This window comes from Chiloscyllium plagiosum, chromosome 34 (assembly GCF_004010195.1).
Source record: "Chiloscyllium plagiosum isolate BGI_BamShark_2017 chromosome 34, ASM401019v2, whole genome shotgun sequence".
Lineage (NCBI taxonomy): Eukaryota > Metazoa > Chordata > Chondrichthyes > Orectolobiformes > Hemiscylliidae > Chiloscyllium > Chiloscyllium plagiosum.
The window spans coordinates 16,454,012-16,472,289 of NC_057743.1; the positions used below are offsets into that span (position 1 = coordinate 16,454,012).

The window sequence follows — 18,278 nt, forward strand, 5'->3', positions numbered from 1 at the left end:
CCCTTCACTGTTTGATCACACAGCACTGCCCTTTGATGTGAAGGGCAGTGTTTGTCACTGGCCACTCGGGTGTTTCCTATCTTCCTGGTGGTGGAAATTGAATAAAGATTTGTACAGCTTGTGTCTCTCACTGTGTCTCACACCTACACACACACACACACCATGGGTGCTGGGGAAAAATAAGCACTACCGCAGTTAGGCGGTAGTGTGGGGGTTTAATTAAAAAAAAAGAAAAATATAACCAGGAGGAGCATTAAAAAAAAACAGGAAATTCCCACACTCCTGATCTTCAGACACCCGGTACGGAAGGGGGAGGGCAGGTCTGAAGACCTCCTCGTGGGTCTGCTCCTGGGCCTGGCCAAACTGGCCATAAACAGGTCGAGGCAGCGGGCTGTGGGGTGGATCAGTTGGGCTGACTACCTGCCCCTCTTCCGCTGTTACGTTAGAGCCCGGGTGTCCTTGGGGAGGGAGCACGCGGTCTCCACCAACACCCTGGAGTTGTTCAGGGAGAGGTGGGCGCCGCAGGGAGTGGAGTGCATTATTTCCCTCTCCAACTCTATTTTGATTTAGTCCCTGCCCTCCCCTTCATCTGACAAGATGAAGGGCCAAGGGCTTTAGTCCAATCTTAAGAGGACAAGAGGAGGCTGAGGTACATCAGTGATAGTGATTAGATGGCACAAGGGTTGTATTTTACAAAGGCAACAAATTGTAACAGGACGCTGAAGTATAAAGGCAGTTCCATGTTTTATCAGTTAGAGGTTTTATCGGTAAATGCGCCGTGGGTTACCTGTTATGCAGTGATTGGAGCAGTCAAAGGATGCAAGAAAAGAGCCCACAAAGAGCCCTGAGAGAGGGACACTGCTTGTCATTGGCAACTCAGGTGTTTCTTTGCTTCCTGGTGGTGGAATATGAATAAGGTTTTCTGCACTTGATTGTTCTTCACTGTGTCCTACACGCACACAACATGGGTGCCGGGCAGAAATTAGCACGGCTGCTGTTTGGCAGTAGTAGGGGGAGGGGATTTAAAGGCAAAGATATATATAAACAGGGGATTTAGGATAACCTCACAAAAAAGAGCCATGGGAGGAGTGGCGCCATCTCCTGGTGGAAAGCGGCCTAGTCACCAGGACATCGGGAGAAATCCTTACTCCTTTTTGAAAGCTGCCACCACCGAGTCTTTAATTCCTGATCCATTGACATTAGATGTGTTTTACAGAAATGGTTCCAAGATCATACACAAGTAATATTTAAAAGGAAATAAAAAATTGCTGAACTATATTCTGAATGGTAACCATTAGCGATCTTTCATTTAATGGAGCCCAAGAGATGGTACCTCCAGGCCTCTGCCCATGTTTCCCTTCATATATTAATATAAATTGTTTTCATTTTACATGGGAATCTCAATGTAAGTTTCAGTGAGATATCTGACTAATGGAGCATGCAAATTAAATCTAATTTATAAGGTTAATTGGCAACAGTTCTTGCCTCACAGGCCCACAAAATGTATCTTGTTATGTAACGTGGAGTTAATTGGCATTGCTGGGAAATGCAGTCCAAAAGCCGGAGAGAGCAGGATTAATAACATTGGCGATGCAGTCATTAACCCAGGTACCTTAGTGACTGTGTCACCCCAATGTGGCCTGTGACTGTCTGACTTCAGCCTCTTGGTGCCTGGAATCAGGAAAAACCGCTGTAAAACAGTTAGTATTTGGCAACTAGATCATGACGCTAGCTTTTCTTAAATATTTAATCATGGGTTGGATCATTTTTCAAAAGCAGTCTCAGTTTCATTGTATCCCATAAGCAACAGTTCAGATTGTTGTGTCATCATTGATGAGTTTTAACCAACATCGAAATTGAACGAAATTTTGTCTTACTTTAACAACCATGAAGAAATATCTCAGAAAATAATACATTTTTCAATTTATTTTTGAGAAAGAATAGGCTAGCTGTTATATATAGAAACCATTGAATGGTTTCATTCAGCTTTCATCTTTGGTTCTGACAACTTCTCAAAAACAGGTTGGTGTGTGTGTGTGTGTCTTTCATGTATCTGTAAGGGTGTATGTGTGTCCATAAATGTGTGTGTATATGAATGCATGTATATGTGTGTGTGTACGTGTGTCTGTACATGTGTATGTATGTGTAACTATGTGTTTGTACATTTGTTTGTGTAAGTGTGTGTAAGTTTATGTGTCTGCACGTGTGTGTATTTGTGTATGGACAGTGTGGCTGGTGAGATTGCTCCCCATCATAGCCTGAGCTTCTCATGATCGATAAAGGTTTCACACTGCACTGTAATTCCACAACACTGAGGGATACCATTTGTCTCATCAAGCTGGTCCTGGTGTTCTAACGGAGCTATTCACTTACTCCCCATTTTTCTTTGTCCATAATGAGCCCATGTGTATTTCTCTGGAGACAAGGAATGCCTTCTGGCCACCGTCATCCAAGATACCTTGTTAACGTGGGCGGCATGCGGTACAGTGGTTAGCACTGCTGCCTCACAGTGCCAGAGACCTGGGTTCAATTCCCGCCTCAGGCGACTGACTGTGTGGAGTTTGCACATTCTCCCCGTGTCTGTGTGAGTTTGTTCCGGGTGCTCCGGTTTCCTCCCACAGTCCAAAAATGTGTAGGTTAGGTGAATTGGCCATGCTAAATTGCCTGTAGTGTTAGGTGAAGGGGTAAATGTAGGGGAATGGGTCTGTGTGGGTGATGGGTCGGTGTGGACTTGTTGGGCCGAAGGGCCTGTTTCCACATTGTAAGTAATCTAATCTAAAACACCAGCAAATGTAAATGCATCTAGTTCCAGTGATACCCCAGGCGAGCTGAACTCTGCATTGGCTTGCTCAGGTCAGCACTGTGTTTATTCTAGCACATTTCCTTTTCATGGTAAAGCACAGAAAATCAATTTGTGAAGTATCTGTCTGAAACTCTCTTTTCTATTTCAATGAACCTTTCTTTTATATGCCCATGGGCATGTGGATGGATTGAGCAGATGTGGTGAGGTACCTTTCATGAATACAACTGAGTGGCTTTTTAACCATTTTGATTTGATTTGATTCATTATTGTCACATGTACTTAGGTCCAGTGCAAAGTTGTGTTTTCCATGCAGTACAGGTAGATCACAGTATACAAAGGTCAAGGGGTGATTGAACAGAGCGAGGAATACAGAGTTACAGCTGCAGAGAAGGTGCACAAAAAGCAATAGATTTGAGAGGTGCATTCAGCGAGGAAGAAGCTGTACTTTGAATCTGTTGGCACATATGTTTCAAAGAGAATTCAAGAGTTAGCCATATAGCTGTGGGTCTGGAGTCACATGTAAACCAGAGTGGGTAAAGATAGCAGAATATTCTCTTCCACAACAGTCCGATCATTTCAGAGTCGCAAACACTAGTTCTAGCATTTTAATTCAAGACTTATTTTAATTAATTGAATATCCCCTACTGTTCCCAAAGTGGGGATTGAATTCATGTCTGTAGGTCATTAGTCCAGCCTTTGGGATTACTAGTCCAGTAACGTAACCACTATTGTGCTGTAGACATTTTTCAAAATAAAATGTGCTTCTACGTTCGGAGCACCACAAAGCATTTTACAAACATGAAGTTCATCTGAGTTTAGTCATTGCTGTTATTTGGACAAACAAAGCAGGTAATTAGCACCATAAATCCCCTACAAAGGATGTAAATAATCAGTTAATCTTTGCTATAGCAGTTCAGAAAGCAAGGACTGTTGTCTCGGATAATGGGAGAATTCCCCCCTGTTTCATTATAATTTTCATATCCATCAATTTGAACTATTATTTATTATTCATTCTCAGGATGTGGATGTGTCCAGCAATTATTTCACCTCCTTAGTTGCTCCTGTACAGTGTCAGAAAGCATTTACAGCTAAACTACATACGCTGGAGTCCCATGTAAGTCAGTCTGGGTAAGGGTAGCAGGTTTCCCTTCACTAAAGACATTAAAGATTCCATGGGTTCTCAGGACAATTTTAACTGATGCAGGCAATGAATGATCCTTTAGTCTTGCTTCTGCTTCAGGTAAAAGAAAAGAATTAATTAAATGGAGTAAAATTGAGGATGCATTAACCTATTTAACAGTATTTAACTTGGATTCAGAAAGGGATGATCCTACACAACCAACCTTCTTGACTGCTTTGGAAAAGTGATCAGCCAAGCAGTTTGGGGTGGTGTAGCTCAATTTCCAAAAGGCTTTTGAGAAAATTCCACATGAAAGACTATTATTTCATCTTGAAGTTATGAAGACTCTGAAAAACCAAAGGAATGGAAAAGAAACCGGTTACTAAGTCAAAACTCATGTGCAGCTGCTAGAGGATACTTTATTGGGGGTTGCTTACACACTTATTTTCAGCTGCATGGATTGTAACTTTATGCACTTAGGAACCAATGTGAAACCTGGCTCAATGAGACCACCAGATTTAGAATCGCTGGACAGCAATCTATTCATTCTTATCAAAAGATGCTCCAGGCTGGATTACAGCTTCACAAAACTACCCAATGTTCATTAAGTTGCAACTGTGGCTTACCGTACCTCTATGCAAACTACACACCAGCCAAAAGAATGTTACCATGGGGCCCATGCACAGACTGAACTAAACATATCTTTAGTGTAGTCACAACTACCCTGAGAAAGTGACAAAATGCAACATTGTCATTTGCAGAGGCATTGGGATTAAATTCAGTGACTCTTAACGGGGAGCTGTTAGCTGAGCAGGATGTGGAGCAGCAACAGCATAGAATCATAGAACCCCTACCGTGAGGAAGTGGACCATTCGGCCCATCAAGTCCAAAGCACCCCTCTGAAGAGCATCCCACCCAGACCCATCCCTGTAACCCTGCATTTCCCACGGCCAATCCACCTAGCTCATCTTCCTCCTAAAGGAAGAGTAATGAACGGATAAGATGAATTTCCCAAGCATTTATACATTTTTGCGTCCTTTCTGACATCTACAAGTCATGTCAGGTTATTGGCTGGGGTAGGGTGAGGGGGCCCGGTGGGGACTGGTGGTAATTCTGAAAGGTAATTCTGTGGAAGCAAGAAACCCACCATCTCCCAGTTTCCTGATGGTTCCTGAGGTCTTGCCCCTCTGACTAATGGGCTAGACGTTCAAATTCCTTACCCATGCCTATGGTCCAGTGATAATTGCACCAGGCAAGGTAATGGCACAAGGCCATCTCTGTGAAAGTCAATCAGCAAACCACACAAATGACTTCACATAATATTGCAGAGGACATGTTCACTCTTCGTGCACTGGTTATTGGAACACAGCACAATTGCAGTCCCTCAGGTAGAATAGTTTGCAGTCTTGCTGCTAATGAGAGAAGTTAATGTGAAAGCCAGCAGCCACATTTTCCTAATGAGTCGAAGCAATCCTTCACAGCTTCCTGTGTTTTGCCATCCAAATCTTCCCCAGGGCTACAGTGTGAGCATCGATGTGAGATGTATACACACTCCTTCTGGTCTTACTGAGGCTACTGCGGCATATGCCATGCCAGCTGGCATTTCCTACAAATCAGGCCTCAGGCCAAAGACATCTTCCCGTGCCATTCAGACTGCTCGCATTCTGGATTCTCCATACACCACCCCTCCCCCTTGCAGTTTCTCATATCCAAACGTAGGGGGCACACTCTCAGCGAGCATTCTCATTGCAAAAAGCTAGAGATGAAGTGAGAACATTATCTTATATGTCCGGCTGTTAACCGCTGCCTGAAAAGGTGGTGGTGGAAGCACATTCGGTTTTAAGAAAGAAATTTGATCAATCTTGATGAATTGTTTGCCAGGCTGTTACGGAAGAACGAGAAATGTGGGAGTAATTGGTTAGGGCTTTCAAAGAAGTAGAAGACACAAGATGAACTGTCTGTCTGGAAAGGGTTCAGAAATGGTGATACCTGACATCTCCGAGTCTGTCTGAAAACTCCTCTGGTGCTATCACTGTAGAAACCCTGTACAGTTCCCTAAAGTGGATTGAAGGGTAAGCCCTTCCTATTTCCTTTTCTCTTGCCCTTTTGTGATACTCTGCATTTCCCAATCTTTCAGCTGTGAAAACTGTGCCTGAGGCGATTGGGAGCCCAGCACCAGGTCCAAACTCAGAATTAACATCAGTATTGGAGCTTTGGGCTGGGCGATCTCCCATCAATAAAACCATGTGGGCAGAGTGTTAGTCACAATGATTGCTGCACCCAAATTCTGGCGTCTGCTTCCATCAACAGAAGCTCTGCCCCCTACAGTTACATTTTCTGTGTAAGCTCTTTATGAGTAAGTACAGCAATGTTGTATCCTGCTGGTAGTACGTATAGATGTCGTGGAAATATACTTGACTACAGGAGATTCTGCACACGCCACCAACACTGCCCCCCTCCCCCCCCCCCCACCTTAGAGAATCTATTCCAAGATGGATTCCATAGCCAATAATAGCAACAAATTTGAATTTCTTGCAGAAACTACCCCTCCCCACCTCATTGCCACTTCTGTTCTGACATTGTCAGAAAAGCAGCTTCTCTTAACTGAAGGTATTGAGAAAATGCAAGAACCCAAGTGTTTGTGTAAGTGAATCAGAGAAGCATTTTTGGAATTTTTGGGGTCACAGTTGTGAGCCAGTACAATTCAGGTTGGGAATTATTCATCATAAGTGGCACTGAATATGGTTATTCCTCCTTCTGCTTTAGACATGTCATCATCACACACAAATATCTCGACTCCGCCAACATTAATTTGGAGATGCCGGTGTTGGACTGGGGTGGACAAAGTTAAAAACCACACAACACCAGGTTATAGTCCAACAGGTTTATTTGGAAGCACTAGCTTTTGGAGCGCTGCTCCTTCATCAGGTGGTTGTGCTACCTGATATAAAAGCAGTGTTCCGAAAGCTAGTGCTTCCAAATAAACCTGTTGGACTATAACCTGGTGCTGTGTGGTTTTTAACATTGATTCAGGTACCGTTACTAACGTATTGAAATAGTTGCCCTAATAATGAAGCTTGGCCACATTAAGGCTTTCTCTATTCCCAGAGAATCACCTGTCTTCTTTATTGACAACAAAGATGGATTTACATGAGCAGTCAGCCTGAAGTTTTGCTATAATATGAGCATCTGTATTATTTATAGCCCACATTAATCTCAGTTATTACACTATATTTAGATTTGGATTTAGATTTTATTGTCATGTGTACTCAAGTACAGGAGTGCAGTGAAGAATGTATAATGTCACCACACACGGCGTCATCTTAGATACAAAGGTAGCAAGGTACAAAAAACTTCAAAAAAGTACAACATTTAAAAAGTTAAGCATCACTTCCATAGAATGAGTACAAAAATAAATAAGGTATTAGTTAACATTTGGCCCATCTTAGAATATGTACGCTACTTCAGTCATTGGATGGCCCCTGTGTCTAATCTTAGACACAGCTCCACATATTTCAGATAGAGCTCCAAAGACAAAGAAGTAGCTGACTGTTTTGTGTTAACAGCACACTGAAGGTTCTATCCTTTGTAAGTCTTTGAAATGTTTCTGCCTCCTAACAGATGAGGTAGCAGGAAAGGTTCACTTCATACTTCAACAACCAGCTGCATTGATGGGAATCACAAACAGTGAGGTTGCATCAAGCCAAAAACAGGCTATACAATTGCCCCCTCACCCACCCCTTCAAAAACAGGCTATTCAATTGTCCCCTCACCCACCCCTTCAAAAACAGGCTATTCAATTGTCCCCTCACTCACCCCTTCAAAAAGGATGGGAGGTCGGGCTGACAGGAATTCCCTGTGTAGTGCTAATAGGGTTGTTTTCCTTCCATGATGAACCAGGAGAATAATAGACTTGGAAGCAATTAGATTTCCTAAAGCTGCAGAACATCTTCGAGATGTCCTGAGACACATAGATACAGCATTCTCTCCCATTGGCAATTTCACAGCCGGCCTGGGTACAATTGAATTATACTCACCGAAAAATCTATTCACTGCATCCATAAGTGTCAGAGTCCCTCATGAAACGTGCTATCGAAAGGTGGGACAGTTAATCCTGACTGGCCTTCTTCATTTTTGAGTTAATGTTGACTGACATAACCAGTGAAATGACTATGAAATCATTATCGAAATATAGAAACAGCTTTCATAGAGGTAAATTGGGATGAGCCCAATTTCTCTTCTTAGTACTGATGCTGGAATGTTCTATCAAGACCAAGAGAGAAAAAGAAACAGATAGCTTATCTGTGAAATCTATTTGCTCTCTTTTCAAACATTCTTTTCTGGCTCTTTTACACTACAAGATTGAATTTAATAGCACAAGCGATATGAGGGAGCACCCTTCAATGTACATAACCTATTTGGAGGCTTTAAAGTCCTTTTCTGAAGAGGCTGGCATGGAGTACCACTGACTGTGAATGCTGCTGGCACCTTTCATTAACTAATGCTGTCAGGGACACATAATTTGCAATGGAGAGTACCAACCTCTAGAGCCAGCAGAGGCCAGGCACATAAACATTGTCCAGGAGGGGTCCACCTGGCCATTTTCTGTTCGTCAAGGAAGGAAAAGGCATGGCATCTAATGGGTGCCCCTCCTGAGGTCAAGGTTCAGGTTTCAGTGTCCAGCATTAATCCCTCCATCCGATCACTCTGTAACAGTGTGTATCTCCCAACAGGAAACAGCGAATCCCTCCTCCTGTTAATGGCATGTGTAGTAACAGTGTATTACTAGTGAGGCAGCAGAAAGGTTCGGCTGAATAAAAGACCACAAAAGGGCTACCTACAAATGACTGTCACAACAAATTATCATTGCACTGTAAGCCATCCATTAGTACGATGAACCTAGCCCACACACCACATATTAATAATGGTCAGTCCAGGAAAACAATAATTGAAGGTGACACAGATGACCCTTTCTTTATCTCTTTAATTTGCCTGTAGAATTAAGAAACCTGAGTTCAGATGTTCTTGCTGGTCTGCCTACAAATTATTTCCACTTTAATGAATGACCTCGCTCGCAAAGAAAAAATGGTTATTCATCTGAAGCCTTCCACTTTCACTTTCACTTACGCACCGACTGTGGCTTCACTTCATACAATTTGTTCAAGTAACCATCCCTCATTTGTCAACCTGTGTAAGCAACTGCCACCATAAATTATTACCGTGTGGAGCACTGGACACCCAGTACACCCACTCTTTCATTCGAAGAAAGGCCATAAGCAGGAATTGTGGTTGTCTTTTCCACACATTGCCCAGAAAACTGAGCTCAACCGAACTGCTGCCTCAAGCGAAGTGAACATAACTGAACATATGCTTACCTTTTAACCTGGGATTTTTTTTGTCTAGGCCTTTAGAATAGCCCACGTTTTTCAAGCTTTTACTCACAATCCTATTAACATAGTTAAATTTTTATCTGAGGCAGGTTTGATGCAGTAAATTTGTGTTGGGCGATTAGGGCGGAGGGTAGCAGCCAAGGAAGAATTGGGCTTGAATGTAAAGTATTTTCAGTGGGAGAAAGGTCTCCCTCTTCCTCGAGGTAAATTCAACCCTGGACCCTAGCAGTGAAGGTAGTATCTGAATTGATTCTACAATTAGCCTTGTTTATCATCCCTGTACTAGCCTTTTGAAAGGGTTATCCAATTATTCCAGTAATCTGCTTTTTCCTCATCAGCGTGAAATTGTTCCTTCTCAAGTATTTAGGAACTGGAGAATGTTGATTGGCTGTTTGAGGGTAAATCCACATCGGACATGTGGGGGTATCTGAAACAATAGTTGATAAAAGTTCAGGAGAGTGAAGGATAGGTATGGCCAGTTACATGATGTTATGACCTTGGTCAAAAAGAAGAGGGAAGCATATGTAAGATCTAGGAGAATGGGAACTGATGAAGCCCTCAAAGTATATAAGGAAAGAAGAAAAGCAGGCTAAAAGGCATCATGAAACATAGTTAGCAAACAGGATTAAGGAGAATCCCAAGGCTTTTTATACATAAATAAAAAACAAGAGGGTAGCCAGGGAAAAAGTTGGCCCACTCAAGGACAAAGGAGGGAATCTATGTTTGGAGCCAGAAGCGTTGGACGAGATCCTAGATGAATACTTCCTGTCAGTAATCACCAAAGAGAAGGAATTGACGGAGAATGATCCCAGGGAAGAGAGTGTTGGATCTCTCAGGCAAATTGCTCTAAAAAGGAAGAGGTATTTGTGCATCTTAAAAGGTAAGAAGGTAGATAAGTCCTCGGGTCCTGATGGGATCTATCCCAGAATATTGAGAGAGGCAAGAGAACAAATTGCTGGAACATTAACAGACATCTTTGTGTCTTCTTTGGCCACAGGTGAGGACCCAGAGAACTGGACATTAGTCAATGTTATCCCATTGTTTAAGAAGGGTAATGGATAATCTTGGAAATTACAGGTCTGTGAGCGTCATTTTGGTGGTAGGGAAATTATGAAAAAAGATTCTCAGGGACAAATTCTACATGTATTTAAGCAAATGGACTTATTAGCAATAGACAGCATGGTTTTGTGCAGGGGAGGTTGTGCCTCACTAACTTGATTGAACTTTCTGAAGTGGTGGCGCAGATGATTGATGAGGGAAAAGCAGTTGATGTTGTCTACATGGACCTCAGTAAAGCCTTTGACAAAGTCCATCAGGGCAGACTGGGACAAAAGGTGAAGTCACATGGGGCTGAGCTGGCAAAATGGATATAGAACTAGCTTAGTCATAGGAGACAGAGGGTGGTGATGGAAGTAATGCTTTTCAGGGTGGAGAGCTGTGCCTAGCAATGTTCCACAGGGATCAGTGCTGGGACCTCTGCTGTTTGTGGTCTACATAGGCTGAAGAAATTCCTCCTCATGTCAGTTCTAAAAGTTGCCCCTTCATACTGAAGCTGTACCCTTGGATCCTAGTCTCTCCTACAGGTGGAAACATCTTCCCCATGTCCACTCTATCCAGGCCTCTCAGTATTCAGTAAGTTTCAATAAGATCCCCCCTCATCCTTCTAAACTCCACCAAGTGCAGACCCAGAGACCTCAACCGCTCCTCATGTGACAAGTCCTTCATTCTCAGGAACATTCTTGTGAATTCCTTTGGACCCCCTCCAAGGCCAGCCCATCCATTCTTAGATATGGGACCCAAAACTACTCACAATATTCCAAATGTGGACTGAACAGAGCCTTACACAGCCTCAGTATTACATCCCTGCTCTTGTATTCTAGCCCTCTTGAAATGAATACAAACATTACACTTGCCTCCCTAACTGCCAACCGAATCTGCATGTTAATCTTCAGGAACCTTGAACAATGACTCCTAAGCCCCTTTGTGCTTCAGATTTCCAAAGCTGTTCTCCAGTTAAAAAATAATCTATGCCGCTATTCCTCCTGTCAAAGTGCATAACCGGGTTCTTTCCCACGTTGTATTCCATCTGCCACTTCTTTGCCCATTCTGTTAGCTATACAAGTCCTTATGCAGCCTCCCCACTTCTTCCACACTATCTGTGCCTCCAACTATCTTTGTATCACCTGCAAACCTAGCAATAATGCCCTCTGTTCCTCTGTCTAGATCTTTAATGTATAATGTGAATAGCTTTGGTCCCAGCACTGACCCCTGCAGAACTCCACTAGTCTCCAGCTGTCATCCTTAAAAAGCCCCCTTTTTCCCCATTCTCTGCCTTCTGTCAGTCAGCCAATCCTCCATCCATGTCAGTGCCTTATCCCTAACACCATGGGCTGTAAGCTTATTTAGCAGATTCCTGTGCGAAGGTCTTCTGGAAATTCAAATAGATCACATCCATTGGATCCCCTTTGTCTAACTTGCTTGTTACCTCCTCAAAGAATTCTAACAGATTTGTCAGGCATGACCTCCCCCTGACAAAGCCTTGACTGTGCCCTATTTTGCTATGCATTTCTAAGTTCTCTGCAATCTCATCTTTAATGATGGACTGTAAAGTCTTACTAACCACCACCTTACCGGCATATAGTTTCCCATCTTCTGCCTCCCTTCTTTCTTAATTGGCACTGTTATATAAGCCATTTTCCAGTCCTCTCTAATTCTGGAAAGGTCACCACCGGTTACTCCACAATCTCCTCAGCTTCCTCCTTCAGAAATCTGGGGCACAGTCAATCCAGCCTGGGTCGTTTGTGTACCTTCAGATCTTTCAGCTTAGACAGCACCTTCTCCTTAACAATTGCCACTGCACTCGCATATGCCCTGCCTTTGTTGAAGTTATGGTGTCTTCCACTGGGAAGACTAATGCAAAGGATCTATTCAGTTCCTCTGCCCTTTGTTCACTATTGCATCTTCTCGAACCTCATTTTCTGGCGCTCCAATGTCCACTCTTGCCTCTTTTATATATTGAAAAAACGTCTCTCGCAATGTTGTTTCATATTACCCTCATATTTCATCTTCTCCCATCTATTGCTTTCTTAGTTATCCTCTCCTGGTTTTTCAAGTATTCCCAGTCCTCTGACTTCCCACTAATCTTCACAGTGTTGCATGCTTCCTCCAACTCCTGCTGACATTCCTTATTGAGATGAACTGGCTCGGCTTTGATACATGAAAACAACATTGAGTAACCTCAGCATTTTCTTTTTGTATTCCTCAGCTCCTCCTTCCTCTATCTCGGTCATCGCAGCGGATACACCGGCAGCTTTCAGTCGCTATGAGGCTCAGAACTTCACTCTGGTCTGCATCGTTTCTGGAGGGAAGCCCGCTCCCACGGTATGTGTATGATATGAGGGAAGGGGTCTGCAATGTTATATTAGATTAGATTCCCTACAGTATGAAAACAGGCCCTTCAGCCCAACAAGCCCACACCAACCTTCTGAAGAGTAACCCACCCAGACCCATTCCCCTACCCTATATTTACCTCTGACTAATGTACCTAACACTGTGGGCAATTTAGCATGGCCAATTCACCTGACCTGCACATCTTTGGATTGGATGCTTTGGATTCTGCTTTGATCTCCTCTCTCACTTTCTGTGTCTTTCAGAAAAGCCAAAGGTGTGCACTATCATTAATAACAAAATCTTAATTGCACTCAGATAGAGCATGCAAAGACAGGGATACATCTAACTGCTTTGTGTTAATAGTGCACTGAAGGTACTACCTCACTCAAACCTTTTAAATGTTTTTGCCTCCGAAAAGACAAATTAGCAGTCAGGGTTCACTTAATGCTTTAACAACCATTGATGTTGACTCGAATCATGAACAATGTGGTTACAGAAACCATAGCTATGTATTTAGTAGCCCCTTCACTCATGCCTTCAAAATGGATAGAGGGCCTGACTGACAGAAATTCCCTGTGAGGACAGTGAATGATGTTGCTTCTGTGGCAAACCAGAAAGAAAGTGATTGCATTTTTGTTTTCGTCTGATTTCATCCGTGCTGGCAATGGCTTGACTTCTTGGATTTCCAGAAACTCCCAGTTATTTTGCAATGCTGCCATCTCCTTGCATCGGAGGCGCCCTTGAAATGCAGCAAGCACCAGAAACTGGGTGCCTCACTCCACGTACTGTCCTTCTGTACGTCTCACTCTGACTGCAAACACTGTATCAATGTCCCATTTGACATGGTTGGTAAGGGGTCCTGCAACAAAGAAATGGCTGAAAGCAAAGACAGATATGACTGTCTGATTTGGGATGGTGCCCTTTTCCTGAGAACAGGGAATTTGAGAATTCCGGGAGAGTGCGAGGTTGCAGGAAGAGTGGGACGGTTGTTTGGTCCGAATGATCATTTTCAGTTTCTAAACCCTCCCAACTAACAGCCCTGTCCTATTGGCTTCACAGAATCCCTCATGTGGAAGCTGGCTACTTGGCCCATTGGGTCCACACTGACCCTCTGAAGGGTCTCCCACCTATACCCACCCTCCCCCATTAACCCTGCATTTCCCAAGGCTAATGCACCTCACCTTCCGGTTTCCTCCTACAGTCCAAAAAAAAAGTGCAGATTAGGTGAATTGGCCATGCTAAATTGCCCGTGGTATTAGGTGAAGGAGTAAATGTATGGGAATGCACCTACATAGGTTGCTTTTCGGAGGGTCGGTGTGGACTTGTTGGGCCGAAGGGCCTGTTTCCACACTGTAAGTAATCTAATCATTCACATCCCCAGACACTATGGACAGTTCACCTAACCTACACATTTTTGGACTGTGGGAGGTAACCAGAGCACCCGGAGGGAATCCCCACAGACACGGGGAGAATGTCCACACAGACAGTCACCCGAAGCTGGTATCGAAAGCGGGTCCCTGGTACTGCAAGGCAATGGTGCTAACACTGAGCCACCATGCTGCCACAGTTTGCTGAAAGTTTTCATGTTTCTGTGTGTGTCCCCCTTAGGTATACTTCAAGCGAGATGGAGAACTGGTTGAAGTTCTCCATGTGTCTCAAACATCTTCAGATGGAGCCATGAGTAAAAGCCGAGTCCCTCAGCACCTCATCAGCCGGGATATGGATGACACCAAGATGCAGAAATCTTTGTCCTTGCTGGATTTTGAAGGTGGAGGCAGGCTCTTCACTGAGAGGCCCTTAGCCAGCATTACTGACAGTGTTGACCCAGCAACCACTGAAACAGAAAAGATTCCAGAGACGGTCATCAGCCGGGAGTTCCCAAGGTGGGTTTATCCCAGCGATCCGGAATATCTGTTCCGGCACACACAGATTCCAGTCAGCGATGGGACTGTCGAGGTCCGGGCCATGATCACCTGGACTTTGAACCCTGACCTGGATAATAACGCCTTGTTCAGCTGTGAGGTGAAGCACCCGGCCTTGTCAATGCCCATGCAGTCCGAGGTGATACTTGGTAAGTCCGAGAAATTATTGTACAGGTTTGTGAGACAATTACATGGAAGGTAAGGGTCCAGTTCCCCAGAGATTTGCACATCGATGCACAGCCCAATGATGGGGGAGCATCTTTACTGGACCTTCATCAGTTCAGGGATTTCTAAAACGTTTAATTCTCAGTGAACAATCTGTGAAGTAGGGGAACGCAGGAAAACCTGCAACCAAGGTGTGCATAGAAAGCTCCCACAGCTGGAATTACAGATGGTCAGATTATTTTGTTTGAAAGCTCAAGGACTGGCCAAGGCAGCAAAAGAACTCCCCTACCTTCCTTCAAATAATGCCAAGCAATTGCATAGAGGATAGAGAGGACGAGAGAGCTAGGAATGAGATTAGGCGAAACTTTATTACTCATAGGGCTGTTAGGAAAGAGCTGCTCCATTTTTTGAGGTATTTTAGATGCTGGAGGTGATTTCCTCAAATTCCAGGAGCAGCAATTACTGTTTTATATGCTGTTGCATTGTTTTGGAACTTTTTGGAACAGCAGATTAAAAGGGAGAAGAGCAGACAAAGGAAGCACATGGTGAGGACAGTGTAGGAGAGAGAGAGAACCTGCACAGTTTTCGCCTTTGCTGTTTGAATTTGTGTACCGCTGGACATCGGAGTGCATATGGGAAAATTAACAAACAGTGAAATTCACAAATAATCTTGGAGGAACTGTTGGGTGAAGTTCACAGCACAGAATCAGATAAGTTAATTGTTGTTTTAAGTCTCTCCAAGAGAAAGACTGCAGTAGTGAGTACAGTGGGTTCTTTCTTGATTATATGTTTTTGGAGATAAGTCTCTTGATTAAACTTAAAATATAAGCCATAGCTATTAATTTAACCTGGGGCAGTGTTTGTAGAGGAATAAGACGGTGTTATTTTCTGGGTCTGTAGATTGTGAAGGAGCAAAAATGGCCTTTGCAGTGATATGTACTTCTTGTCAGATGTGGGAGTTTAAAGAGAGTTTAAAGGTTACTGCGGATTATATCTGCCATAAATGCTGTTGGATGTGAATCTTATCAGATCGAATGGAGAGACAGATAGAAGCGATGAGGAATTTGCAACAGCAACAGTATGTGATGGATGGATGGCAGTTATAGGAAGGGGGGCAAGTCTCAGATACAATCACATAGATGGGTTAGCTCCAGGAAGGGTAAGACTCCTGCAGCTAGAGTAGGAGTCTTTTGTGGATATACTCATTTCAAACAGGTACGCTGTTTTGGAAAATCTAGGGGGGTGATGGATTCTCAGGGGAACGTAGCACGAACAGCCAAGTTTCTGAAACAGGCCCTTCGGCCCAACAAGTCCACACCGACCCTCCGAAGAGCAACCCACCCAGAACCATTCCCTGACACTACAGGCAATTTAGCATGGTCGATTCACCTAACCTGCACATTTTATTTGGACTGTGGGTGGAAACCGGAGCACCCAGAGGAATCCCATGCAGACACGGGGAGAATGCGTAAACTCCACACAGACAATTGCCTGAGGTGGGAATTGAACCCAGGTCTCTGGCGTTGTGAGGCAGCAGTGCTAACCACTGTGCCACCGTGCCACCTTTCTGGTATTGAGACTGGCTCTAATGCGTCAAGAGGTACGTTGGCTTCCAAGAGATCAATTGTGTTAGGAGATTCTGTAGTCTGAGGTACAGACAGATGTTTCTGTGGCCAGCAGAGAAAAAGCAGAATGGTGTGTTGTTTCCCTCGTGCCAGGATCAAGGATGTCTCAGAGAGGGTGCAGAATGTTCTCACGGGGGAGAGGGACCAGCAAGAGGTCATTGTCCACATTGGAACCAACGACATTGGAAGGAAAAAGGTTGAGACTCTGAAGGGAGTTTACAGAGAGTTAGGTAGAAATTTAAAAAGGAGGTCCTCAAGGGTAGTAATATCTGGATTACTCCCAGTGCTACGAGCTAGTGAGGGCAGGAATTGGAGGATAGAGCAGATGAATGCATGGCTGAGGAGCTGGTGTATGGGAGAAGAATTCACATTTTTGGATCATTAGAATCTCCTTTGGGTAGAAGTGACCTGTACAAGAAGGACGGATTGCACCTAAATTGGAAGGGGACTAATATACTGGCAGGGAAATTTGCTAGAACTGCTTGGGAGGATTTAAACTAGTAAGGTGAAGGGGGGAGGACCCAGGGAGATAGTGAGGAAAGAGATCGATCTGAGATGGGTACAGAAGTGAGTCAAACAGTCAGAGCAGGCAGGGATAACGTAGGACTAATAAATTAAACTGTATTTATTTCAATGCAAGGGGCCTAACAGGGAAGGCAGATGAACTCGGGGCATGGTTAGGAACATGAGACTGGGATATCATAGCAATTACAGAAACATGGCTCAGGGATGGGCAGGACTGGCAGCTTAATGTTCCAGGATACAAATGCTACAGGAAGGATAGAAAGGGAGGCAAGAGAGGAGGGGGAGTGGCATTTTTGATAAGGGATAGCATTACAGCTGTGCTGAGGGATGATATTCCCAGAAATACATACAGGGAAGTTATTTAGGTGGAACTAATAAATAAGAAAGGGATAGAAACTTGTAAGGAGATCTCAGCTATCTGTAAGAATAATAGGGTGGTTATGGTAGACTGGGACTGTCATAGTGTTAAGGGTTTAGATGGAGAAGAATTTGTTAAGTGTGTACAAGACAATTTTCTGATTCAGTATGGGAATGTACCTACTAGAGAAGGTGCAAAACTTGACCTACTCTTGGGAAATAAGGCAGTGCAGGTGACTGAGGTGTCAGTGGGGGAGAACTTTGGGGCCAGCGACCATAATTCTATTCGTTTTAAAAGGATAGACCAGATCTAAAAGTTGAAGTTCTAAATTGGTGAAAGGCCAATTTTGACAGTATTAGGCAAGAACATTCAAAAGCTGATTGGAGGCAGATGTTGAGGATTTGCTTAAGAAAAAGAAGGAAGCATATGTCAGGTACAGACAGGATAGATCGAGTGAATCCTTAGAAGAATATAAAGAAAGTAGGAGTATACTTAAGAGGGAAATCAGGAGGGTAAACGGGGACATGAGATAGCTTTGGCAAATAGAACTAAGGAGAATCCAAAGGGTTTTTACAAACATATTGAGGACAAAAAGGTAACTAGGGAGAGAATAGGGCCCCTCAAAGATCTTTGTGTGGAGCCACAGAAAATGGGGGAGATACAAACTGAATATTTTGCATCAGTATTTACTGTGGAAAAGGATATGGAAGATATAGACTGTAGGGAAATAGATGGTGACATCTTGCACAATGTCCAGATTACAGAAGAGGAAGTGCTGGATGTCTTGAAATGATTAAAGGTGGATAAATCCCCAGGACCTGATTAGGTGTACCCGAGAACTCTGTGGGAAGCTGGAGAAGTGATTGCTGGACCTCTTGCTGAGGTATTTGTATCATCGATAGTCACAGGTGAGGTGCTGGAAGACTGGAGGTTGGCAAACATGGTGCCACTGTTTAAGAAGGGTGGTAAAGACAAGCCAG

At 43.7% G+C, this 18,278-nt stretch overlaps 1 protein-coding gene across 1 annotated transcript in view; it reads left to right on the top strand.

The window, feature by feature from the left end:
• igsf21a (immunoglobin superfamily, member 21a) overlaps positions 1-18,278 on the top strand; it is a 384,953-nt gene that overhangs the window by 242,423 nt on the left and 124,252 nt on the right. Inside the window, exons 5-6 of the mRNA XM_043675638.1 lie at positions 12,579-12,694; positions 14,312-14,774. Coding sequence (XP_043531573.1) covers positions 12,579-12,694; positions 14,312-14,774 — 579 coding nt within the window. The remainder of the gene's footprint in view (positions 1-12,578; positions 12,695-14,311; positions 14,775-18,278) is intronic.